We start from the raw sequence: 25,995 nt of genomic DNA, 5'->3' as shown, positions 1-25,995 counted from the left end.
AGGAGAAAAGTGAAGAACAGGGTGGTACACTGGGTGAGCCAAGGAAACAGCTGGGGGCTGGGGAAGCCTGCTGCCTCCCTCCCTCCCCGCCAGCCACAAGGCGGAGGCTCTTCTGTTCCCTGACAAGTGTGTGGGTGGCGCTCTGGAGCCACTACTTCTATTCCTGCCACAGTGTGAGAACAAGCTATGTTTAAGGCGGTGCTTCATGGCACAGCTTGCAGCCTAATGTCAGTCAGAGCCCAGCAGTTCCTGGTGCCCCAGTCGGCTGTGGTCTTGCTGCAGAAGTCCCTGTCCAGGAGGCCACTGCTGGGTGTTCCCAGCACAGCCGAGGCTCTATCACTGCGAGGGAGGGATGGTCACCTGCCCTCTGTGTGCCCCAGACCTGTGTGCAGTGCGTTGGAGACGCCAAGATGCCAACAGCTGGTTTGACCAGAGGGCAAGAAGTAGGGAGGAGAGTCAGGAGGCTTGGCTTCTCATGCCAGCCCTGTTGTTGTGCTAGCTTTGTTACTTGGAACAAATCACTTCAAATCATCAGGCCTCATTCCCTTGTGTCAAATGAGGTTTGGGTGCACTGAGATTTGCTTGTTTGAAGGATGCAAATCTCTCCTTTCTCCTCAACCCTTGCAGGCAGGCAACAGTACCTAATGGGGCCGGGGGTGACTAGTCCCACAAAATCAGGCCACAGAAACCCTTTAGGATGTTGGGCCTTGGGAGGGCAGGTGCTCTGTGACACTTAAGGCACAGTGTCCCCTGTCCCCTTTTTACGGGTGTGCAGAAGGTGCTAAGAGGTGGTCGTCCCGCCAGACCCCTAGGAGAGGCCAACCCTTAGGAGTGCGGGCGGCGGAAGGTGCCTGAACACAGGGGCCCCAGGGCCTTCTCTGCAGCGCAGACCGGGCCTCGCAGCCTTGTGACCGGGCGTGGCGGGACCGCGTGGCGAGCCGCCGCTGCTATCTTCTTCCGCCGGCTGTGCGGACGCGCAGGGCGACCCGAGGGGGCATGGGAGCCGGGATACGACCCTGGGCTGGCCCGCGGGGTCTATCAGACTGTGGGGCCCACCGAACGCCGGGCAGACATGGGATCTGCAGGGCTTGAGCCCGCGAGGGCCAACCAGGGGAAGCAGAGGCACCCCGGTTATCTTTTTCTGCTCCAGGGTCTTCGCGGGAAGCGCCATTTGTCCCGCGACCCCAGGAGCCTCAACTTGAAATTCTCCCCGCTCTGGGGCATGCGGCGCCGGAGCCTCCGGCCCCAGTCCCTCTCTCCTTCCCAGCGGGCCGACGGGGCGGCCGGTTGGCCGAGGCCTGCGAGCGCGTGGCCCGAGGCCGGTGCAGAGCGGCCGGGCAGGGACGGACAAAGACGGGGGACGAAGAGCGAGGGAAAGACAAAGCGCAGAGGGGCTCGGCGGCGGCGCCGGGGGCCCCGGAGGCGGCTCTGGGCGCGGCGGAGCCAATGGGCGGGCGCGGGGCGGGGGCCGGCGGGGGCGGTACCGCGATAAGGCGGTGGCGGCTGCGGCCGTTCGGGGACCACTGGCAGCGGCGGCACCTCGCGCCCGCGCCTTCCTCGCGCCCGAGGTGTCCCCGGGAGACCGAACCCCGCCCCGCGGCCTGAGCCGGGGCCCGGTGAGAACCGCGGGCGGGCAGGGGGGAGGGGCCTGCATCCGGCTCTCAACCCAGGGCGCCCAGGTGGGGGCTGCGGGCTCGAGAGACACCGCCCGCGGGGTCCCGAGCCGAGCGCCTCCGCCCGTCGTTCTCACCCTTCAGGGTGGGCTTCCACTTGGAGGCGGGGCTGAGCCCCCCTAGGCTGGGCCTTCGGGGGTCCCGGGTGCCCCCCGCGTGGGTCCGGGGACTGAGGAGCGGAGCGCTTTGGAGGCGGCTCGCCCGGCGGGGTGGGAGGCCGGGACCGCGAGCGCTGTCCAGGGACTGGGCCGACCGAGCAGGGGCCGCCCGCGGTCTCGGCGCCTGGGCGCCGCGCCGGGCAGCTGGGGGCCGGGGTCAGGCTGGGCCAGCGGATTCTCTCCACGGCCCCGCCCGGCTCGCCCACTCCTGACCTTCCCTTATCCTAGGCTGCGTCCGGGTTCGGGTCCGCGGGCGCTCGCGGCGGCTGCGCGGGGGCCCCCTCCCCAGTCCCTGCCCGCGAACCCTGTTCTTCCCCCGACACATGGTTCTACTCAGGGACCCCCTGCCCCTTGGGGAGCGGCGTGGGGGGTGGGCAGGCGAAGGGGAGATGGGTGAGGGACGGAAGTGGCAAGACCTAGAGCAACAGGAAATGACTTAGGGAAAGTCCCAACCACAGCCCCCCAGCCCCCTGCCTGTAAACACCCCACCCCCACCCTGCAGGCTGGAGAAGGGCTTGTGGGGCCCTCGCGATCGCGATCGACTTCCCCTTGCAGAACGCAGCGGGTGCCGCGTCTCCACCCAGGGCCTCCATCACCTCCAAGAGCCATGTTCCAGGCTGCTGGAGCAGCCCAGGCCACCCCCTCTCATGTAGGTGATCCAGCTGGTGGGAGGGCTCCTGGGCAGGAGTCTGGCCTGGGGGTGAAGGATAAGGCTCGGCATGTTTGCCTGCCACCCTTTACACCCCCCTGGGATCTCGGCTGGTGACCACAGCCATGGTCTGGGGCATCGGTCGGCTGACCCTACCCTGACTGGCCCTCTCCCCCAGGAAGCCAAAGGCAGTGGTGGCGGCAGCTGTGTTCAGCGCTCCAAGGTAGGCGGTGAGGATGGGTGGGGGGAGGAAGCGGGTGCTGGCCAGGCCCTTGGCTGAGTCTCTCCCTGAAACAGTCCTTCAGCCTTCGGGCCCAGGTGAAGGAGACCTGTGCCTCCTGCCAAAAGACTGTGTACCCCATGGAGCGGCTGGTGGCAGACAAGCTCATTTTCCACAACTCTTGCTTCTGCTGCAAGCACTGTCACACCAAGCTGAGGTGCGCCCTCGCCCTGCCCCTTCCCTCCCCTTCCAGCCCTGACCTGACCTGATCACAGTTGTTCTGCTTCTGCAGCTTGGGCAGCTACGCGGCGCTACATGGGGAATTTTACTGCAAACCCCACTTTCAGCAGCTGTTTAAGAGCAAGGGCAACTATGACGAGGGCTTCGGCCGGAAGCAGCACAAGGAGCTGTGGGCCCACAAGGAGGTGGACCCCGGCACCAAGACAGCCTGAGGCCCTTCTGACCATCCACCCCCTCCACAGAGGGGCAGGGCAGGGGGAAGGATGGGAAAGAGATTGGACTTGGGCTCTGGTGGGCGGGCAGGTTGGGAAGGGGATGAGGCTGTCTTGCTCAGGCAGAGGGTTATAGGGGCAGGGCTCTGCTCCAGGATTCTTTCATTCTCCCTCAGTGGGTGTGGGTGGGGGTTTGGGAACCAGGAATGGGGTTTAGCTCACCACCCTGCTTCCAACCTATCCCACCTCACCACATGGTCCCGAGAGACCCCCAAGCCCAGCTTCCCTATCTAGGTGCCTTTTCTCCAGCAAGGAGTCAGCATGCCCCCCTCAGGGTCCCAAGCTCCCTCCCTGCCACCCAGGGCCCTGTGTGGCCCCTATGTCTCCCCATCTACCTCTTTCCTTATTAGCTTGGTCCTGAGCCATGGAGACTTGGAAGGAGGAGAGCCAGAGTGTCCCCTGCTGGGCCTCACAGAATACCCCAGGAGTCTGGTGGGGAAGAAGGGGGAAGTGGAAGCAGCCCTGCCCCCTGAAAAGCAAGGCTGGGGCATGCCCAGTGGGGCTTGGGACCAGCTCACAGCACCAGAGTCAAGAAGCGGAAGCTAAAGCACCCAGCCAGGCTGAAAGCCAGACCGGTTGGGGGCTGAGGGCGGCCATGCTCCCCTCCTCTTTTCCCATTTCTGCCGGTTCTGACTGTTGTGATCAACCCTGTTTTAAACATGTTTCACCAGATCCTGACTGTGTATTACGTGGCCTAATGGCAGGGCTTTGTGGCAGGAAGGACACTCACCACAGGGAGGTGAAAGGAGTAGGGTCAGCCCCAAGCACTCCTGGCCTTGAGGGGGTTGGGAAGCTGACAGTGGGTGTCAGGGAGATAACAGCCAGCCTGAGAAATGGGGGTGGCGCCTATTCTCAGCCAGGTGCCCATGCTGTCAAACTTGGGTGGTTTTAGAACTGAAACTCTACCTTGCCTCTCTGCCTTGTTTTGGTTAAGAGAGCTTGAGGCCGTCAGTGGGTGATGGTGCTGAGCCCTGCTGCTCTTCAGTATGCTGGGGTCCAAGGCAGAACCCTTCTGTTCGCTTGTCTGGACCTTCTTTATGCTGGAAATCAGCAAGAGATGTTGGGAACCAGCAAGTCTGACGAAGGTTTCCTAGTCTCTGGGCCCTCTCCCCCACTGTCCTCTTCCCTGCTTTTTCAAGCTCCAAGGAGAGGAGCAACCACTGTCAGGTAGTGCAAGGAGTGGGACTCCCTACCCCCAGCAAAAAGTCTGGGTTTTCTTGCCTCAGACCCAAACTGCCCGTGGGCTCCATGAGTTGGTGGAACAAGCAAGCCGACTCCAGGGGGATTTGCTGCCACCACCCCATACAACTTAAGTTCCTAAGAGAACTTGTGCCCATGGCACAAGGTAAGGAACTGGGTGTTGAGCTCTGATGGCAGATGGCATCCTTGGCCTGGGTACTCAGAACACGAGGAAAGCACTGAGCACCTCATTCAGGGCCGGTCAAACTTCTACACCAGAGGCTTCAGATGGGGACAAGAGTTGTCTCTCACTGCTCTGAACTAAGCTCAGCTGCAGATAAACCAGGGCAAGATGGCAGTGAGGCAGTTCTTGGATGCACCTGATCCCTACCCTGCAAGGATACAACTCCGGGTCTTTCTCTGAGCTGGGTAAGGTTCTGCTAGATGCCAAGGTCCTGGGAACCCAGCTGTGGGTGACATTTGGGTCAGCAGGGCTGACACTGTCACCTTGGTACATCAGCCTTGGTACCCTCAGCAGAGCTCCTGGAGCAGGGAGAAGGGATGTCACCTGAGTTAGCAGTGGTACCAGCCAAGTATCCCGTTCCAGGACCCCTCTTGGAATCATCTGAAGTTCTCTGCCAAAGGACTCAAGTTTGTTGACAGGTACCATACCTAGTTCTTCCCAGGCAAACACCTGCTCCCTCCAACCCCAACCAAAAGCATTGCCACAGAGCCCCTCAGGTATAAATGATCCCTTTTATTGTAAGTAATGCGCGACACTGGCCTGGCTTTGCACTGCAAGCCCTCGGTCAAGATATAGTCAAATAACTATGGCTGCAGGTTCTTCTGCACGATCCACAATTCAGACACAGAGCTGCGGGGGGTGGGGGGCGAAGGGGTAGGAGGGCAGCGGAGTGCTGACTGGTCTGTGTTGGGTTGGCCAAGGCTGACATACCCCACAGAATGATGAGCAAATGGTGGCATGGCTCATCCCACAGCAAGCCTGGGCCTGCTAGGAGACTGCCCTTCAGACACTTAAGAACCCAGGCCATCCTAGGCCCACAACTTCTCATCTGGATTATTTAAAAAAAACAAACAAATAAATTAAAATTAAGCAACAGCTTGGTCCTGAGGATGCTGACCCAGCATATCCACAGTTTTTTGGCACAAAAAAATCAGGGTCTTTTGGGTTTTTCTTGGAGTGCAGTGTTTGTTGGCTTGTTTGCAAATTAATTTTTAAAACATTCCCTGTGAGGTAAGACCCTGGGGTGTGGGGCTCTGTGAGAGCCTGAACCTGGGACACACAGAGTCGTCTCATTTTGCCAGACCGGGCACCATGCTGTTTCCCCTTGCAGAAAGGACTAGGGATGGGGGTGTGGGCCCAAGAAGAGTGCTACAGCCATCAGGACGGGGGCACAGAGAGGCCAAGCTGCCATCTGGCAGCTTTGGTCAAGATGAGGGGCCGGTCCACACCATGGGCAAGAGCCGAGGTGGTGGCAGGAGGTGCCTGACAGAGGCCCCTGGGGAAAAAGGATGGAAACAGGCCCAGGCCCTGGCACCGTGCAACACACATTCCTGCAAAACCAGCTGCGTTCGTTTTCTCTCTTGAGGTGTCCATCACCTGTAACAGTCTTGAATTGATATATATAAAAACCATCAATATGATCTGAGATATAAATTAACAAGTACAAGGCCTCACATTACATGATGTGAAAAGGCTAAAAACAGCGATAGAAACTACATTCATAAAAGTGCATCGTCAACATACAACGAAGGCTTTGGCTTGTTCTGGTGCCTGTGGGGAAGTGGGCAAGGCTGGCAATGAGCTGCCTGGCACTAATCCCCAGCTCCCTGGAGATGCCCATCCCTGGGCACTGGCATTTTTTTTTTTTTCCTTTTATGACAACTCCCAAGGAAACTGGGTGTTGAGAGGGAGGAGCTCTAGCAATAGGCACATTTTGGAGGGGAGGGGCCGGAAGAAAGGACCAGCACCCAGGCTGAGGTAAATAAGGCCAACTCTAAGCTGCTTGGAGACACTGGCTCCCTGACCCCTGCTGCCACGCCTCTTCCAGGGGAGGAGGCAAGAAGGGAAAGAGGCTGACAACTCATAGGGATGGGCAAGGCTGGCCCATAAGGAAGAGAAGGTGATTTTGGACAGTTGGTAGCATCACATGGGCACTCTCTTCTACCAGGCAGAAAGGGCTCTGGCCTAGCAGGGTTATGATTCACCAACAGGCTGATACAACTCCCCTAGCCATCCCAAACAGCCTGCTCAGGGCTCAGGGAGGCCAGCTGGGTCAGAGGCCCTCGCTGCACTGTCCATTGTCCTCTCTGCTCCAGTGAGGGAACAGGTGCACAAAGGCCACTACCTTCAGCTCTTTCCAATCCAGCCTCAGGCTCAAGCCCACCAGCAGGGGTACTCAGAGCCCAGAGGGCACACAGTCTCCAGTTCAGAAACTGGGTACAGCATAAGAGTGACTCCAACTTGTAAAACAGAGACAATTGCATTGACAAAACTGGGTCTTCCCCTTGGCGGGGTAGTTCCACATCTCAGGCCCCTGCTTGGGGAGGCAGGGTCACAGGGACAGGCAGGATAGGCTCCTCCTTCCCTGAATAAGGCAGCATAACATTTGCTTCATTCATCTTTGGTAAAGACAGGGACTGCAAAGCTGACCTGGGGGCTTCAGGGAGAACACAGCCTGGGCCTCTGCCTTCCATTGGCTATGGGATGCTGGGCTTTACCCCAGGCTTGGGTGGGCTTATCCAGCCCTGGGATGCCCTGGTGGTCTTCAGACAAGGGGAGGAGAAACAAAATAACACTCTGAATGAAAGTAACACTATTCAGTCCATCCTGTGCCCCCAGACCCTCTGGGCTTTGGCGTTGATTGAAGTGTCAGGCCATGCCCCAAAGGTTGACCCCGTGGCGCCTCTCACACTGTTCTGAGCCCCTTCTCCTCCACACTGAGCTCAGGACACTGGAGCTCTCAAGTCTGGCGGGCTGAGGGCCCCCAGTCCTTGAAGCTGCAGCCACCCCACCCTGGCTCTGAGCCCCCACAGCAGAGAGGCACAAATGCTGGCTGGACTGCAGCTCCACGGTCCTCAGCCTTGCCTGGGAGAAGCAGCAATTTTGCTGAGCCCCCCAGCAGCCCCGTGCCCATGCAGCAGGGGCAGCCAGCAGCAGGATGGCCTTGAGAGCTCAGTACACGAGCTGTGCAAAGTGGTGGGTGAGCAGTTCCTCGGCAGAAGGTCTCTGGCGGGCCTCTACAAAAATGCGCCTCAGGAAGTCCCGGCCATGCTCAGATATGTGGGAGGGCAGCTGAGGATTGGTGGGCTGGGTGGCAATCTTGAAAATGGCAGCCATGGCTTCATACTCTGCCCAAGGTGGTTTCTCTGTCAACATCTCCACCACAGTGCAGCCCAGGCTCCTGGAAAGAAAATGCCATGTCAGCCCTTGGCCAGCCCCAGGCTCTCTACCCTGGCTGCCCTTGTGAAGGGAGGTGCCTTTCTCAGAACACCTTGAGGCGGGATGGGGCAAGCTGAGGGCTGACACCTCTGTAAAGGGTCCCCAAGGCCAGAAGAGGCTTCAGAGCACTGCCAACCTCACGCATGCGCTTCATCAACCTACACTCACCAGAGTGCTTCCTGAGGTTGGGGAAGAGAACCACTCAGTGTGGACAGAAAGGGCTCTAAGATAACCGTGAGTCTCCTATTGCTGCTGTAACAAACTACCATGAATCTGGTGGCATAAAAACAAATTCATTCTGGAGGTCAGAAGTCTAAAATAAGTCTCTTGGGGCTAAAATCAACATGTCAGAGGAGGCTCTGTGTGGAGACTGCTCCCTTACCTTTCCCAGACTCCCTCTTAGAGGCTGCCTACATTTCTTGGCTCATGGCTCCCTGTATCACTCCAGCCTCTTAACTCCACTGTCACATCTACTACCCACTCTGATCTCCCAGCTCCCTTTTATAAGGACCCTTGTGATTAGACTGGGCCCACCTGGATAATCCAGGATAATCTCCCTATCTCAAAAGTCTTAAATTAATCACATCTGCAAAGGCCCTTATGCCAGATATGGTAACATTCACAGGTCAAAGGGATTAGTGCATGGACATCTTCTGGGGACCATTATTCAGCCCACCACAATAATATTCCAAGGGGAAGAGACACTCTCATGACTTCTAGACCCTTAGAGAGGATAGGGATGAAGTCAGGTAGAGCAAATGCAAGCCATCTGAACGCTATGGGAAGGGGCAGAAGCCTGTTCTGTTTAGAGGCTGACCCAGGTCTCCAGAGAGGACCCTCCTTTCGGGGGTTTAGCAAACACACACAATGTTCCCACAGCCTAAGTTCCCAGCAGTAACTGCTGCTATTTGGGGCTGAAACATTGCACACGGGCCATCTGCGCTGTGGTAGGCACCACCACTGCTGCACGCATGGAGCCTGCATCCTGGCCTGGCTACCACACTAGAGCCCCCAAGGCCCATTTCTAAGCTAGAGCCACTACAGCCCCAACAGAGGGAAGGCATCCCAGCACGCCCTCAGTGCTCACCACACGTCTGCCTTCCGTCCGTAGCCCTCACCGCTGATCACCTCAGGGCTCATCCAGTAGGGTGTGCCAGTGACTGAGCGCATGCCTGTGCCTGACATGCAGATAGTCTGCAGGCGCTTGCTGGCCCCGAAGTCTCCCAGCTTCACATTCCCCGCAGAGTCTCGGAGGATGTTGGCTCCTAAGGCATGAAAGGGCGAAGGCTGCAGCCCTGGACCCTCTGGGCATTTTCTCCCATCCTCCCCCTTCCTGCCATCCCAGGTCACAGGCCTGCTGGGGAAGATGGAGGCTATTACAAATCAGACATGAACTGCACATAACAAGAAGGCTATTGACTGGAAGCCTTATCCTTACAGCACAAAATGATCAATCATCACCATGGCCAACATCTGCATGGCATTTTACAAGTATTTTCCCAAATTACTCCACCAATCTTTACATCAATCCCTGAAGGACGCACTGAGGGTCCCACTTTTCAGAAAGTTCAGAATGGTTAAGTGACCAGGTCTTAGGGACCACACAGCCTGTCCCTGCTCACCTTTGATGTCCCGGTGAACAATCATGTTGCTGTGCAGGTAGGACATGCCCTCCAGGATCTGCCGGGTATACTTCCGAGTCACGCTCTCTGTTAGAGCTCCATAGGCCTTCAACTGGTCTTTCACTGAGCCCTACAGCCATAGGAGTCAGCACGTCAGCACAGGAAGGGTGGGCAAGGGGGCAAAGCTATTTCCAGCTCCCAGTGTTGCAGCGAAGGTGTAATTCATCTAATCTCCATGCAACGTGCTATACTTTGCTAGGGGCTCTTGGGCAGCGTGAAGAATATCAGACAGTCCTTCCCTCATACAACATACCCAAATCCAGAGGGAAGCCTTTCTGCTTCAGGTAAAGGCAGTACTTACTGGGCAGCACAGCCACCCTGTAAGCCTCAGGTTAGGGTGGCCTGGAACGCTTCTAATCGATCACTGCAGCCAGATGCAGGGCCCTACCAACTCCAAGTCCCGCCATCACTTCACCTTCTTCCCTGAGCCTCTGATCAACAGACCCATGTCAAAAGACCCTCCTCTGCAGCCCCCAGCCCCAGGTCAGGCCTTCTCTTGTGTGTCTCACATGCATCAAGGAGCACATACCCCTGGCATGTACTCCATGAAGATGGTCAGAGTCTTCTCGGCACGGTCCCGCAGACAGCCATAGTACTGCACGATGCGCTCATGCTGCAAGTTTTTCAGCAACTGGATCTCACACTCCAGAGCACTAACCTCCTAGGGAAGGAGCCCAGTGGTCACCTTGGCTCTCAGGGCCCCAGTTCCACGCGCCTGGGATCAGTTCAGCTTGCCCTAGCCTGAGGCCTCAGAGGGGTCTGTCTGCTTGGGAACTTCAGCTGGAGAAAAGGGGGTTCTCTCAACTGTCTGGCTTTGATCACCACGCAGGGCAATCCTTGGGATGGTGGCACGCCCATGCTCGAAGAAGGGGTTGTGGTGCTTAGCTAAAGTAACTGCTGTATTTGTCCATGGAAACTGGAGTGTGGGCCACACCCAGGGCTGAACTCCAAAGACAGGCTCCTTCCTGGGCTGAGAGCTGAGAGAGGCCTTACTTGGTGAGGGCAGGCAGGCACTGCTCTATGTGGTGCTGCTCATAACCTCTTGGTTTGGGTTGCTTGGTACTTTGACATAAACTCAGTTCCTCATTCCAAATCCCTCCCCTGTGTACTTGATGCTCTTAGAACTACAGTCTCTTCACCCCTTGGCCAGGGCCAGGGTGGAGAGTAAGGGAACCTGGGAGGAAGAACAACGGGGGAACCAACCTATAGCATCTCAAGCAATTAGTCTATGCAACAAGACAAGGCATTGTTGTTGAGAGGGAGAAGCTGGAAGTCTGCCCTTGGGGAAAACAGTACCTTGCTTGTCTCAGGACTGTCTGGGTCAAATTGGACCTGCTTGGAAGCAAGTTCTCGTCCTGTGTCCACATCATAGCACAAATAGACCCTGCCAAAGGCACCCTGGCCCAGAAGTTTCCCCCGGCGCCAGTTGATGGGGGCACTGGGAGCTATGAGAGCAGAAGCAAAAGGGAATCAGTTGGTGCACATGACTTACTGGACTCCTGTCCCACCCTCCATAGGCTCTATGATGGGACCTCTGCCTTGAGCCCCTTGCTCACCCGGCACCATCACATCGGTCAGCACATCCCCACCCACACCTGAAGCAGGCCCAAAGCCCTGGTCTATCAACCTGAGGCCTGAGGCCTGAGAAGCAGATGACTGGCTGAAGTCATCATTAAATGCTCTTCTGTATCTATCTAATACCTTTACTTCCAAAGCCCCTAAGTATCTTAACACAGCAGGGGTCAGGGAAACTGCTCTTCAGTTTACACACACAAAGAATTGAAGACCAGAGGGGGAAGTGGCTTGTCACACAACAGCAGAGTGAGGCCTAAGTCTAGTGAGTCTCCTGCCCACCCACAGGCTCCTCCAGTGTGGGGAGGGTGGGGCAGGGCAGGCTGCTGCTGAGCCCAAGAGCACCAGTAGAGCCACTGCTTCCACCCTGTAGCCTGTCCGAGCGTCCCCAGAGCAGTGTCTTCCTAGCCAGGGCCCACTACTCACACTTGGTTGGCACGTTCCTCTCCTGCACAGAGAGGGCGTTTTCACTGTCTGCACTCCTCAGGCGCCCTCGGGGGTCCAGGTATTGCACTGCTAGACCCATGTTCTCCCCATTTGTGCTCAAGGAGCGGCTGGAGGGCACCAGGGTGAACAGGTTGCCTTGATGACGCCGTATTCGTGGAAATGTTCTTCTGCCTGAAGGGGTGCAGGGTCCACAGCAGAGCAAGTCAGACCTCTAGCCACAAGGCTAAATGTGCAAACCAAGTTATACCCCACCTCTGGTCCATCCTATCTGCCCTCCCACCTGACTCTTGTCAAAATAGCTGATGTCCCAAGCACAATGAGAATCAGAACAAAAGCAGGAATCAGGAAGCAGCAACAGATGGTTAAGGGAGCGCTGGCCAAAGGGAAGGCACAGGGCTGGCCCTTAAGCCCCACAGCACATGCAAGGCCAATCTCCTGCTGAAGCCTGTTTTCCTTGGCATCCTAATCCTAAACCTCTGTGGAAGCTCCCTCTGTCTGCTGCCATGGGACAGAAGAGGGCACTGCAGAGCTTGTGCCATGGAGCATGCTGTGGACTCAGACAATGGCCAGTGTTTCCAGTGGCAGCAGCTTGGTCTACAAATACCATTCTCTCTCTCTTCCTCTGCCCCCATCTCCAATGCCTCAACTCTAGGCACAGTTCTTCAGGAATAAAGGAAACACAGGGTCTGGAGAGCTCAGGCCCAGTGCCTCCAGTTTTCTGTGGCAGAGCAGTCACCACATCCCTTCCGAGGCAGCCAGCAGGGGGCAGACGGTGGCACACTCACCGTCGTTGTAGTCTTTGTGGTGCACAGACACATGGTAGCGCCGGGGGTAGGTTCCACCTTTGACCCCTTTGTCATAGAGCTGAGTTTCCCGATCTGAGTAAGACAGAGGCATTACTGGCTTCTGGGTAGGTTAACATGAGTGAGCCGTTGAAGCCCCTATGCCACCTGAGACCTCAGAGCAACAGGCCCCAGAAGAATGAAAACACAGTCCTGGTTTCTCAACTCAGCCATCACACTGCAGTGCTCACTCACGCTCTGGTGGACTCACCCGAGAACTCCTGTCTGTTGTCTGGGAAGCTCTGAGCTCGGGACATTCTTGATTTCCGGAAGGATGGGCTGGAAAAAACAAAACAAAATCACACAGTAGATTTCAGCGTACTTCCAAAGCAGTCCACTAGGGCAGAAGGCAGGATATCCAGATGGACTCCCTTTCCTCCCGTCCTCTCATGTCATTACAGGGTACGAAGCAGAATTGGAGAGAAACAGCCTTTTTCTGAGTTCAGCCTCCTACTTTCTCTTTACTGGTCTATGGCCTAAATCTGACAGGATTGAATAATAAACCCCTGCAGTTCCCCCTGGCGGCCACAACACTTCTTGCACTTTCCTCCCACACTGGCAGGAGAGGAAGAGGTGCAAAAAAGTCTCTTACTCAGGGCAGTAACAGAAATAGTAACAATACTGAGCACCTTCCTTTCAGACTGATCACCACCACTCCATTTTAGAGATGGGGAAGCCAAAGAAATAGATTAAGAGACTTGTCTGAAGCTACTTGATATTTGGTGGAGCTGGGGTCTATCTGGCTCCAGATCCCATGATGGGGAGATGAAAGCTTATGCTTAAGTTACACTGGGCCTCAAGTCAAGTCCACATCACTGGGTTTCACCCCCAAGGAGAAGAAAGCAAAGCACTGGAAGGATGAAGGAAAAATACAAGAACCAAGTGGGTTAATTTGGCTATCCTTCCCAGCATCCACCTGAATGGTCCCTTCCCATCCATGTGAGTGCTTTTTGAGAGGGCCACAGGTGATAAACTCTCACATCAGTGACATGGGGCTGTTCCCTACTTCCCAACTAATAGACCTTCTGTAGTCCTGCCCTATCACCACCCCCATCCCCACCTGGTGACAAGGCTTAGGAGACAGTCCAAAGCCAGGCTCAGTCCCTGTCTCGGCAGAGCCCTCAGTTGGTGGCAGCCTCCTGGCACTCTTATTAGGCCTTCTTGGTCTCCTGGTTGGAGAGCAAGCCCCAAACAAGGTTATGAATTGGGTACCAACAGGTTGACTACAACTGTATTCTATGATATATATAGAGAAGACAGTGCTCATCAGTGTTCAGATCTGTCAGGAAAAACACATTGTACACATTTAGCCATGGTCACAAGGTCATTACCTATGTGAACAATTAATCAGTTTTACAAAGAAAAAAATAATCTCCAAACCTGTCCCATAGTCTCTGACCATAGCCCTAAGCCCAGCCAGATGTGCTCTTGGGCATTAACAAGGTGAAGGTGAGAGACTGGCTGGATTAGTACCAAAGCCAACTGCAAACACACCCTCACTGATGGGTGAACCAGCTCCGCAGAACCATTTGGTATGTAAAGGACAGCACTTGAGATCCCTCCCAAAGTGTAAGAATGAGATCACACACCAAACAAGCACTGTGGGAAGCTGAGCGGTCTGGATATTTTATTTTCTGTTTTTATATCCTAGTTTCTTATTCTACCAGAAGCACGTGGAGAAAACAAATGAAAGCAAGCTCACAGATAATAATTCAACTTTGTCCCCAAACACTGAAGGGCTACTGCTTCTCAGTCCAGATCACAGCAATGAGGCCAAGAGTACAACACAAGCTCAGCCTGTATTATGTAGAAAGTCAAAACAAAATCAAAAGCACTTGGAGCAATACAGCAAGTATTTAATACATGTGAGCTGCTATTATGAGCTACTATTACATTCATCTAACTATATAAACATAACATTCTCATGGCATTTGGAAAATTAAGAAGAGGGCTAGGAATCCCAGTGAGAGGGTTCTTTCCCAGAAGCATGACACTTTAACAAAGGGTTTGCAGACCAGTGTCTGGATCAGAGACACATACACTTGCTAACTCTATTTCTTCAGCTCAGCAGTTCCAATAATGCCTACACACTAGCCCCCAAACCAGTCACAGTCTCATACCTGTCTGCTGACCTGTCCAAGGACTGGCAGCTTCCCGACAATGAATTTTCAGCACTGCTTAGGGGATCCAGCATCTGCAAGGCAAGTCATACAATAAAACCCCAGCCCCAGCCCCAATCCCAGCCAGGCTTTATGGCCCAACCAAGGGCAAATGGTCCTTTTTTTCAAAATAGGAAAATGCCCTTTTCTCTGCCTGTGTAGTGCTAAGAATGGTTAGAAAGGTACCACTCTTCCCCAAAGTTTGAAAGGTAAGTTTCCAGGAGGAAGAAAGAAAAATGCCTGGCTGGCATCCCAAGGAGCTCTGCCAAGAGAGCAAAGCAGAGACGCTGCTTCTCTTGTTGGCATTTTCTTGGCTCATGTACTTTGGCACCTGGCGCTAGAGATGGTACCACCCTGCAGAGGCTTCCAGTGCATTTGGGTGGGACCATAATACTTCTGTTTACAATCCATAATTTATAATTTACAAAGACAAGTATTATCCTCACTTTACAGATGAGCCACTGCAGGTCTAGAAAAGTCAGGAGAACCATCTGAAGTCATGAAACGAATTAGTGTGCAGTTGACACAGAATAAACATTTCCAAGTTCCTGTTTCTCATGAACAAGCAATAGGTATCTATGTAAGTATAAAATGTTTCTCTGGCCCCTGGTCAATCAAATGCATTAAAAAAAACTTTCAGATTATCTTTTTCTCCAACTACTCTCCCCTTTATATCTCCCAAGGTGGGCAATACTCACTACCAAAGTATTCATTATTTGAGATCCAAAGTTAAACATTACATAGGGAAGCAGAGTATCAGAATTATGAAAATTCACTAACTTTCATAAAATTAGTTCCAACTCAAATGGTCTTTCCCATTTAATACCAGGGCCCATCTCACCTGTAACTTCAAATGCTTTAGGGTGTACTGTCATGTATGATTAAAGAAAAAACTTGCCAATCAAGGCAAATTAACCGCAAAGTAAAACTGTAAACCTTGCTAAGAAAATAGGATTTCCCCAAAAGGATAAAACCAGTATGGGAAAGAACTGCTTCTAATCCATCAAATGCATATTTAATAAGGTCAGACCAATTAGCAGACCAAAAGAGGAGAGGATAGGCAAGTGCAAGTCAGTTGTGATGGAGGAGGATGGATCTCCAAGGTTCAAGAAAGGCCTTGGAAAACCCGCTGAATTCCATGGAAACTCCTGCAAAAAAGGACCCTCTTTATGACAGTGCTGCAGAAGTCAAAGAGCAAATGAAGGAAGTTAGTTGTGCTTGAAAAATTTTCATAAGAAAAATGAAGCCAATGGGGAACCCTCCTACACTGCTGGTAGGAATGTAAGCTAGTTCAACCATTGTGGAAAGCAGTATGGAGGTTCATCAAAAAACTAAAAATAGAAATACCATTTGACCCAGGAATTCCACTCCTAGGAATTTACCCTAAGAATGCAGCAGCCCAGTTTGAAAAAGACAGATGCACCCCTATGTTTATCGCAGCACTATTTACAATAGCCAAGAAATGGAAGCAACCTAAGTGTCCACCAGTAGATGAATGGATAAAGAAGACGTGGTACATATACACAATGGAATATTATTCAGCCATAAGAAGAAAATAAATCCTACCATTTGCAACAACATGGATGGAGCTAGAGGGTATTATGCTCAGTGAAATAAGCCAGGCGGAAAAAGACAAGTATCAAATGATTTCACTCATCTGTGGAGTATAAGAACAAAGAAAAAAACTGAAGGAACAAAACATCAGCAGACTCACAGAACCCAAGAATGTACTAAAAGTTACTAAAGGGAAAGGGACTGGGGAGGATAGGTGGGAAGGGAGGGATAAGGGGGAAAAAAAAGGGAGCATTACCATTAGCAGACATAATGTAGGGGTGGGGCACAGGGAGGGCTATACAACACACAGAAGACAAGTAGTGATTCTATAGCATCTTACTATGCTGATGAACAGTGACTGTAATGGGGTATGTGATGTGGGGGGACTTGGTGATGGGGGAGTCTAATAAACATAATGTTCCTCATGTAATTGTATATTAATGATACCAAAATAAATTTAAAAAATGAAGCCAAGAAAATTAAATGAATCATACTTTTATTCATTCTAAAAATCAGCAAATAGATGCAGCTATTAACTAAATCTGATTAAAGAAAAAACAAAATAAACTTATCTTAGTTTCATTTTCAAGAAAGTCCCAAATGAATATTCTTTCACTATATACTATGCTATTTCAGTCTTTGTTAAGTGGATTTATCTTGAATGGTCTGTTACCAGGAACAGTTCTTTTCAGCCAAAGAGGTGTGGCACTGGGGAAGGACCCAGGCATCCCCCAGTCATCACCTTCCTTGGCCGCTTTCTAAAAAGTCTGTCCCCACTAGAAGTCTGATACTCTCATACCTTCCAGGCTAGGTAGGTCAAGAAAAGAAGTAAAAGGACCAGGGTATAAGACCATGGGGAGGGATAGAGAGCAAAGGCAATCAAACTGATTTGCAATCTTAGATTTTATACTCCAGTCAGCCTTAGTACAGCTGTTGGCCAGAAGTGCTCTGGGAAGAAAAAATGGAAAGGATGGTCAGGAAAACATCCAAAGAGGAAATGTGCAGTTAAAAGCACCCCAGGCCACTGTTCTAAACATAAATTTATCTGGATGGCTGGAGTATCAAAGAGAGAAGAAGCAGTGTAAAAGGGATTATAGCCTATGTAGTTTGAATAACGCTGCACAGGGATTTAGTTATTGAAAGGAAAGAAAAGTTATAAGAATCAGTTTCAGGGGAAAGAAAAGTTACAAGAATCCGTTTTGTGTAAAATCCCCCATTTGATGGTGCTGGCCATTCCACTGAATGATTTATCCGTAAGAAACTTCCCCTTTCCAGACCAAACCCTAAAATTTCTTAAAAGCAGGTCTTTCTTCTTGGAATCAAAGCAAGCACATTGAAAAGACTTCAGAATGAAGCCAGAGATCTCACTCTAGCTGAGGTTCACTAAATCAAAATGCCATTTTCATTAAGTGAGCCACTAGTTTAAAAGCTATCATTAAAATGGATGAACCATTGTGGTGAACACACCCTAAGGTGACCCACCCCCACAATGAGCCACAGCCTTGTAAATCCCTCCCCTTGAGTATAGACTATGGCAAAGAAGATGAGATATTAATTCCTGTGATTATGCTTCATTATATAAGACTCCATTTTTGTAGACTGGAGAAGAGATTCTCCTGATGGCCATGAAGCTGCGATACTGTGAGAGGACCATGTGGCAAGGAACTATGGGTGGCTTCTAGGTGCTCAGAGTGACCCCTGGCTGGGTCAGTAAGAAAACAGAGATCATGGTGCTATAGTCATAAGAACTGAATTCTGCCAACAACCATGTGAGCTTGGAAGGGAACCCTAAGCTCCAGAAAGGAATGCAGCCTAGCTGACACTTGAATGCTACCTTACATAACCCTGAGCAGAGGACCCAGGTAAGTCATGCCTAGATTCCCAGCTCTGGGAAACAGTAAAATAAATGTATGCTGCCTGTGGCAATATATTACATAGCTGTAGATGACTAATATAGCTGTCTACCATCATAAAAGTTCACCCAAAGTAACCAATCCAACAGTGTTATCTGAAGATGGTATACTCCTAACTTTCATCAAGAAACATTAAAACTAAAATATGGCCAATGGGAAAAAAAATCTTATCAGTTTAGGATTGGTCATGTTAAAACTGCTGAAATGACAGGTGGTTGTAAGGGAGGATACAAATAGCAGAGCAGTGTTCTGCAGGGAGACTAGTGAGAGGACCACAGAGGAGGAAAATTTGTCAAATGCCCATCCAACACCAAGGAGGCAAAGTAGTTCAGATCCTGTTTTGCCTGGAATTGATATTCGGCCCCTGAAGAATAATAATCCATATTTGGGGAGGCCTTGTTTACAAAAAAGCTACTGGATGGAGTTCAAGTCCCTCAGCTCTATACCATGCCCACTAAGGAAAACCCATTATAACCTTGGTCTGACACACTCCAAGGCACCCCTCGGCCCCCATACTCACGCATTGCTCGCTGGTCTCTGGGATGAACTCCCCCTCACTGTTGATGCTGGTGTAGGACCCCTGCCGGGCAATGCGCTGTTGCCGCTCAGGCACATACCCAGGGGGAGGAGAGCTTCGGCCAGGATTCTGGGAGCCTAGAGCACAGAAATAAGAACTCAAGACTACAGAGCTCAGGACGTGCAGCTGGAGAGCAGCAGACATGGCACCAGCTCAGACCTGTTGCAGAGGCTGGTGAAAGCCCGGTTACAGCTCTTTTAACAGCCTGGAAGAGAGGTCAGCCTAACAAAGTGCTGCGGCTCAAGAAACTTGCTGAGCCTGGGGGGTCCTCCTTCTAATCTGAGAACCCCCAAGAAGGAAGAAAAATAATAGAAAGGTCAAAGAATGGTGGGGAGAGTTGGTCTCTGAAAGACAGTCTCTAAAGGGTTTAAACTATTATTTCAAGGTCCTTCAAGAAATTGAGTCCTTCATTCTTCTGCATGAAGCCAGTCATTCAGAATGTATTAGCTCAATTCAGGTGTATGGAAGACATTTTAATGAATTCACTACCAAGAACACTTCTCATCTCCTGTTGCAGGCATCAACACAGTATCTCTAAGGACCACTGACAAGGTGTGGTGTCTTGGGCAGGAAGGCTAACCTAGGTCTCTCGGTTGCCTGACTTTCCCACCTGACACCAAAGTATAGGCCAGAGACAAAACTGCTCTGAAAACAGGCAGAGAATTTTGCTGGATTTCCAATTGCAGCACCTCACTCATAGGGTAGAAGTTACTAATTCTGAGATAAAGAGGTACCTGAGCCATGCCTTTCAAATGATCTCAAATAGCATGTGGAGGAAAGAGTCAGTTTGTCCAAGTTTTCTAAGCCTTGGCTTGGAAAATGAACTGCTCTGAGTGTAAATTCAGGGATATTATGTCATGAACAGAGCAGTGAAATTAGCCAAGGCAATTTTTCTTTTCTTTTTTATATTGTTCTTTCTCACTTAATCCTTACAACACCCTTTCAGTGGAGGTGCACTATTATCGTCTAGACTGAGCAGAAGGGAAGCCAAGGACCAAAGTTATAGAGTGACTTAGTGGCAGGGCTGCAGATAGAAAACAGGCTTTGTGATTCCCAGTGCAGAACAGCCAAGGTAATTCTGAGAACATAACTTATTTCTAAAAAGGGAAGGCATGCTGCTTAACACAGTGGTGTAAGGCAAAACTTCTCCCTGAACTGGCCAGGCCATCCACTCTCCATGAGCAATCCAAACAGAGGATAGGGATCCCCATGCATGGGGAAATATGCCAGCCTTTCTTCCAGGATCAGGAGGGAGACTAATGTGGGGACTTCTTGACAACACAAGGCAGTGTCATGTTTCATGAAGCTCAATTTCAGAGTGATTCTATCCACAGTCACTTGTGAGTCAGAGGCCAGGGATGCAACATGCCATGTAGCCAAAAAGAGGGCTCAGAGGCAATGACAAGATGGAGGTAAGGGGAAATATGGATTAGGAATGAAAAAGCTATTCTACTTTTCAGGGGCCCAGCTGTCAAAGACCCATGTAGCTGGCCGTTTCCCTTGACACGGTATCACAAAATTCTAGTGTATGTAAAAAAGATGGTTTTCTTAAGCCTTACTGGGCTTCAAAACATAAAGCAATATTTAACACTTGGCTTACAAACATCTCCTGCTTCCCACTTCTGACTTTGATAACATTTTAATAGTCCACAAGTTCTACAGAAATTCAACAATGTTTACAACATAAGCAGCAGAAGCAACCTAAATAGGCAAGCAAGGTGTAGTGAGAAAAGCCTAAGCTTAGGAATTAGATGAAAAGGGTTCAAATCAGGCTTTGTCACTCATTAGCTGAATGACTTAAATAAAGTCTTGCCTAAATTTCCACATTTACAAAAATGGGGAGAACCATCTATCTCATAACCTTTTTTGGAAGTTTTAAGTGTGGTGGCACAGGTACACAGTAGGAACTCAGCAGAATTCCACTCCTTTCCTTCACTCTGTACGGCAGATAGAACAGGCTGGACTCAAGATCATTCCTCCCTTCTTGTATGCCTTCCTGCTCTTCAGAAGTTAATCAGCTAAAAGCTAGTATTTTTAAGACCCCCTTAGGTTCAGCCACTCAGATGTACCTGTGTGAGATTTAGATGACTTCCTGCTATCCCTCAGCACAGACCCTGAAGCCTTGGTTGTTCTGTGGCAGCATCAGAGAGCTCCCTCACCTGGTCTCCTATTTGCCCACTATCTAGGCACAGGTGCAGGCAACCCCGTGTTAAGTGGTGTGGACCACAGTGGAGGGGCATTGTGTTTCTGGATCTGGTGACTTTATGATTATAGAAGAGGGAAGAGGTCTATGTTGTGTCTTAACCTAGAGTCTGTTTCTCTCACTCTCCCAAAGATTCTGTAAGCCAGAATGTACACTAAATCTCTTCTTCCTGAAACTAGTTAGAGTGGATTGTGTTCTGTGTAACTGGACCCTGACCAATATGCTCTGGAGTGAAAAGGTATTACACATTTGACCTAGAACAAACAAAAATGTCTCTTGTAAGGGACTGATCAGAGGGAAAGAAAACTCACTTATTGATGATATTCCAGACAGTGGTCCAAAATATCCCTAGGCAAGATGAACTGCCCTCAATCTGTTACATGGAATATTTAGGGTGAGATCTCCCTGGGATAAAATACCCATGGTCCCTGACACTCTTCCTTCTTTCACCAGCTGCCACTGAACTCTCCCCTGGTTTTGCAGGTGGGATGGGACTAGCTCACATGAGGCCAGCACTACAGACCCAGGAGGGGCTGGGGGAAAATAACAAAGGTTTTCTGAGCTTTTATTTCCAGCCAGAGACTTTCACTTTTTCCAATACACATTGCTGCCTGCAGAGAGCCAGCCTTGTTATCTGATGGGCAATGGGCCAGGGGCTATTGTGCACAGGCCCACAGCTTGGGGCAGGAAAGGGAAGTCTCCCCAAACCAATGGCTATCAGAGGAAGTGAATGGAAAAACCAGGAGTTGGCAAAACTGCTCCAGAGCATTTTCAGTTTTGTTTTTATCTTCATTTCAGAAATTGGGAGCCAATGAGACGTACAACAGCAGTGAAGAACAAGTGAGACAGGGACCTGAACAGGACAAGATACTGAACTGCTAAGACTCACCGAAGCTCACATATTTACCAGCAGAGACAGCAGTGAGCCAGACAGCGCAAACCACACTGCTATGCAAGACAGCTCATTCTAGGTCTCAGAAGGCAAGTGTAGTAGGGATTGGAAGGCTCTATGGGACACCCTTTCTTGGCATTCCAGCCTGATCTTGCTCTAGTCTCATCAGGCTACTTGTACCAAGGGACCCAATCGCTTCATCAGTTGAAGCAAAAGAGCAGAGTAGTAGTCCAGTGTTCAGAGCGGCCTACAACTTCACAGGAAGGAGTCTAACACATAAGGAGAGGGCCAGGGGTTTAGGCTGCCTGCTGCCTGCATTTCTCCCAGGGCACACTAGCTCTCTCCTAGCCTCCTTAACCCAGACTGGCAGAGTCAGAGCAAAACTCTATCCCTAGGGTATGGTTGAGAGGTTGAGACTCTAACTCAAAGCTGAGAGATAGGCTCTCAGGTTCTCGCCCTTCATAGGAGACTCCTGTCAGGAAGATTGATGCTGTCAGGAAGTTGTCTCTGCAGGGAATTCTAGGGCTTTGGGTCAGTGCTAATGTGCAGGTCATTGCAAGTACAGAGATAGCTTTTTTTGGCCATCAACTATTTTCTCTAAACCCTATTCTCTCTTGGGGGTCAGATGAGATGGGGTGAGGGACCAAGTCTTTTTTTCTTTCTCAATGGAAAATCTGAACCAGCATTTCCCAATATGCTCACAATGGACAAGGCTGTGAAGAACAGAGCTTCTCAACATTTTCATTCCATTCCATAAGCCCCTAAGAATATCCTATATGTATCAACTTTCAAAATTCCCATTTTATTTTGAAGGTGCTGCCACTACTAAACAGTTTCTGGTCTCATCTAGTATCACAGAATAATTTATAGCAACAAAGGAGAAAAAAACCTGTGGAAATGAAAGAAGCTGACCTCTGCAGTCCTGGCTTCCACTCTTCCAAATCTGTAACTGGTCTGGAAGTTTGTACTGTGCATGACTCTCCAACCCATTATTGCCTTGGGTGGGGGGTGGGGGGGGTCACTGTAAGTCACCTCATCCGTTCAACGTTCCTTTTTGTCCTTTGCCTGCATTTTCCTTCCTCTCCCCTCCTTTCCAAGGCATTATAAGCCCTCCGAACTGGACTCCCCAATTTATCCCCAGCAAGAGTCAGGTCCCCATGGTCCCCTCATTACCATCTCAATCTCATTTTTAGCCGTCTTTGTGTCTCTGCTCATAAACATGCTCAGATCTCTAGCCTAAAAATACCCTAACCTCATTTCTGCCATTCCCTGAAGCCACTAGCCCACCTTTTTTTCTTTCACAGCCAATACTCCTTGAAAGAACTGATGGCCTCCACTCATTGGCTGCTGCTTCTTTGGGGTTGCAATCTGGCTTTGCCTCACTGTGGGATGCAATGGCAAAACAGATGGGATGCAGGAGCAAGATGAGGTGAGAACAGAGGCAAAGGCACTTAACATGATGCACTAGACCAAACAGGAGTCAGAATGTGGCAGGGACGAGTCCTTTAGTTGAGGTTTGGCTACATGGCTTAAGGGCACCACCCAAGGTATTATGCAAGAAATGGTGCTTGAGCTCAGCTTCAAAGGTAGGTGCAATTTCTGTAGTCAAAGATCTTAGGAAGGGCATCTTCACACAGGGAAATTCCATCTGCCCACAGAAATCTCTCTTTTGGGTTAACTCATTACTTAGTAGTTTGCTTGCCTGCTTTTGTTTTTTAGCATGAACTAGTTTAACAGACTAACCGGCATAAAAAAAATTGGAATTCAAGGTATGTGTATTATGATGGAAAAAACAAAAGGTGCACAAGATAGCTGGTTTCAAATATTTGAAAAACTGTCATATGAAAGATAGTATCTGTTATCTGTGTTGCTCAAGAGAGCAGTACTAGAGTCAATGGGTAAAGTGAGAGAAGGCAGATTTTTCAACTCAAAATAAGGAAGAACTTCAAATAAACAGAGCTGTCTGAAATTGGACTGGGCTACCTTGCATGTCCCCATTACAGAAAATGTTGCAGTAATGGCTGAATGACCTGCATGTTGCAGTCTCTTGCTGAACACTAAGAGGTTCATTAACGTTGGTCGGGGAGGAGGGCAAAAAACCCCCTCTCCTATTGGTGGGAGACTGAACTGCTAAGGTTTGTCTTTTGACCCCATTTCTACTACTAGGACTTCTCGTCCTCATGCTTTGATCCTGACTCTTTTTTCTGCTTCCTTCTACATCCAGAAGGCTTACACTGTACCAGCATAGCAAGGGCTCAGGCATTTGTGGACGAAAATGACAAGTTGTCTTTTCTAGCTCAGGCTAGAGATCTGAGCATGTTTATGAGCAGAGACACAAAGACGGCTAAAAATGAAAAGTACCAGCCTGTCTTTTCCAACCTGGCTGGTACTATGTAAGGCCTCCTCTCTACCTTCTCCTAATTTTCCTCCTACTCCTCTGGTCAGTCCCTTCTATGTCCTTCGCAGGTTCATCCTCTTCTAATTTTTTACTAAGTGTTTGGGTTCCCAATGCTTAATCCAGGCCCTCTTCTCTTCTCACTCTAATCTGGGCTTAGATATTCTCATCTGGGCCCATGGCTTCAACTTAACATCATTTCCTTTTTGTTTTTCTCTTGCCCTGACCTTCTCCCTTCCGAGCCAGAGGCCTATATATTTAACTGCCCAACTGTTACCTCCTCTTGGCTGTCTCAAAGGCACCTCTAATTCAACCTGTCTGAAATATCAGGTCTGCCCCTTCTCAGCACCTGAAACCAGGTTCTCTTCTATCGTTCCTATCTTAGTCAAAGACAGGGCCATTTATCCAGATCCATAAACAAGTAACTTATCACTTGCTCTTTCAACACTTGCAAATTCAACCAATACCATAGTTCCTAAACCTTTTGGTCTTAGAACCTTTTTGCACTTTAAAAACAGAGGGCACTTAAAGAACTTTCATTTATGTGGGTTACATAGATTGATACTCACTGTAATAGAAATTAAGGCTCAGAAATCATAAAAACACAATAATACACAAGCACACATTCCATCACCTATCAAAGCAATGACATTACCTCCAGCACATAATCTCTGGAAAACGACACTGTACACTCATGAAAGAATGAATGGAAGAGCAAATCATGTCTTCGTACTATTATGAAAAAAGTTTCAACCTGGCAGACCCCCTGTAACAATCTCAGGGAACTCCCACCCCAGTCCCCACTTGGAGAACCACCACAATGCCATATTCTGTTAATTTCACCTTCTAAATTTCTCAAGTCCACCTGGCCCTTCCTCTCTCCACTACTGTCACTAGCCTAATCCAAGCTTCTTTCATCTGGACCACTGCATTAGCCTAATACGGTTCCCTTGGACCCATTCTTGCCCCACCTCCAGTCTATTCTCCACACTGTAGCTAGAGCAATCTTTTCAAAACACAAATCTGAATATGTCATGCCACCTATTCCTCTTTGCTTAAAAAATGAAAGTGGATTTTTACTGCTGTCAACGTAAGGATCAAAATCTTCATCACGGTCCCCCAGGCTCTGCCTCCCTCCAGAGTCTCAGCCTGGTCCTCCTCCCCTCCTCTCCAGTCCTCAGCTCTCCAGCCCTCAGGGCTTCTTTCTGTTTCTCAAACACACCATACTCCCTCTGCTATCAGGCCTCTGCACTGTAGCTCTCCCTGCCTACAATGCTCTTCCCTGTATACCCTTTGCGAAATTCCCATTCATGCTCTAGCTCATAGCCTAAGGCTTGCCTGGTTCCAAATCAGGACACATTTCTCCATTATACACGCTCACAGCACCACACACGTTTTAGTCATAGCCTTAAAATTATATATTAATAATATCATGATAAGTAAATGTCTTCCCAAGGGTCTATAAAGGCCATGGGGACAGGAGCCATGTCTTTTTTGCTTACTATGCTTTTGGCACAGAGTAGATATTTTGAATGAATAAAAATGCAGTCTGATAACAAGATAATGTGATGAGCATTATAACGGAGATGGACATTTTCAGTGGCTTCCCACTGCCTACCAAACAAGCCAAAGTATAGACATGTGGCCCAGACAACCTTTCTCAGACTTCTCTGTATCTCCTCCCAAACATATCAGCCAATCTGAAGGACAAGTGAGATCTCTACAGGCAAATAGTTGAAAAGCCTTCTCCCCTTATCCTTCCCTATGGAAATCTTCCATAATCTCTAAAGATCCAGCTCAAACAGCTCCTCCACAGAAAGCATCTCCCACACATTCCAGTTAGAAATTTTCTCTCCCTTCCTCAGCTCTATAAAAGGCTGGCAAGCTCTGCCCACTTCTCTTGCC

General features: G+C 50.2%; 2 protein-coding genes across 5 annotated transcripts in view; one reads left to right on the top strand and one right to left on the bottom strand.

Moving 5' to 3' along the window:
• The first annotated feature begins 1,469 nt into the window (after window positions 1–1,469).
• Window positions 1,470–3,890, top strand: LIMD2 (LIM domain containing 2). 3 transcript variants are annotated; one of them, XM_036899860.2, is made up of 5 exons: window positions 1,470–1,616; window positions 2,334–2,480; window positions 2,659–2,703; window positions 2,778–2,917; window positions 2,993–3,890. In XM_036899860.2, exons 2-5 carry the CDS (start codon window positions 2,439–2,441, stop codon window positions 3,150–3,152), a joined length of 387 nt encoding a protein of 128 aa, XP_036755755.2. In that variant the 5' UTR covers window positions 1,470–1,616; window positions 2,334–2,438; the 3' UTR covers window positions 3,153–3,890. The 3 variants fall into 3 exon arrangements, with proteins under 3 accessions (XP_036755755.2, XP_036755752.2, XP_057357600.1); XM_036899857.2 differs by having other exon boundaries at window positions 1,487–1,616; window positions 2,387–2,480; XM_057501617.1 differs by lacking the exons at window positions 1,470–1,616; window positions 2,334–2,480 and having other exon boundaries at window positions 2,488–2,703.
• Window positions 3,891–5,128: 1,238 nt separating this feature from the next.
• The window catches only part of MAP3K3 (mitogen-activated protein kinase kinase kinase 3), a 55,033-nt gene continuing 34,166 nt past the window's right edge, over window positions 5,129–25,995 (bottom strand). For both annotated transcript variants that reach the window (XM_036899842.2, XM_036899844.2), the window contains 10 exons: window positions 18,544–18,677; window positions 14,518–14,591; window positions 12,609–12,676; window positions 12,341–12,433; window positions 11,535–11,726; window positions 10,833–10,981; window positions 10,066–10,197; window positions 9,477–9,606; window positions 8,942–9,119; window positions 5,129–7,816 (listed from right to left, as the gene is read on the bottom strand). In XM_036899842.2, the coding sequence (XP_036755737.2) occupies window positions 7,588–7,816; window positions 8,942–9,119; window positions 9,477–9,606; window positions 10,066–10,197; window positions 10,833–10,981; window positions 11,535–11,726; window positions 12,341–12,433; window positions 12,609–12,676; window positions 14,518–14,591; window positions 18,544–18,677 (1,379 nt within the window). In that variant the 3' untranslated portion in view covers window positions 5,129–7,587. The remainder of the gene's footprint in view (window positions 7,817–8,941; window positions 9,120–9,476; window positions 9,607–10,065; window positions 10,198–10,832; window positions 10,982–11,534; window positions 11,727–12,340; window positions 12,434–12,608; window positions 12,677–14,517; window positions 14,592–18,543; window positions 18,678–25,995) is intronic.

The sequence above is a fragment of the Manis pentadactyla genome, chromosome 4, assembly GCF_030020395.1.
Source record: "Manis pentadactyla isolate mManPen7 chromosome 4, mManPen7.hap1, whole genome shotgun sequence".
In the NCBI taxonomy this organism is placed as follows: Eukaryota; Metazoa; Chordata; class Mammalia; order Pholidota; family Manidae; genus Manis; species Manis pentadactyla.
Note: the sequence above shows the minus strand (reverse complement) of the source record. Positions and strands in the feature narration are given on the sequence as shown.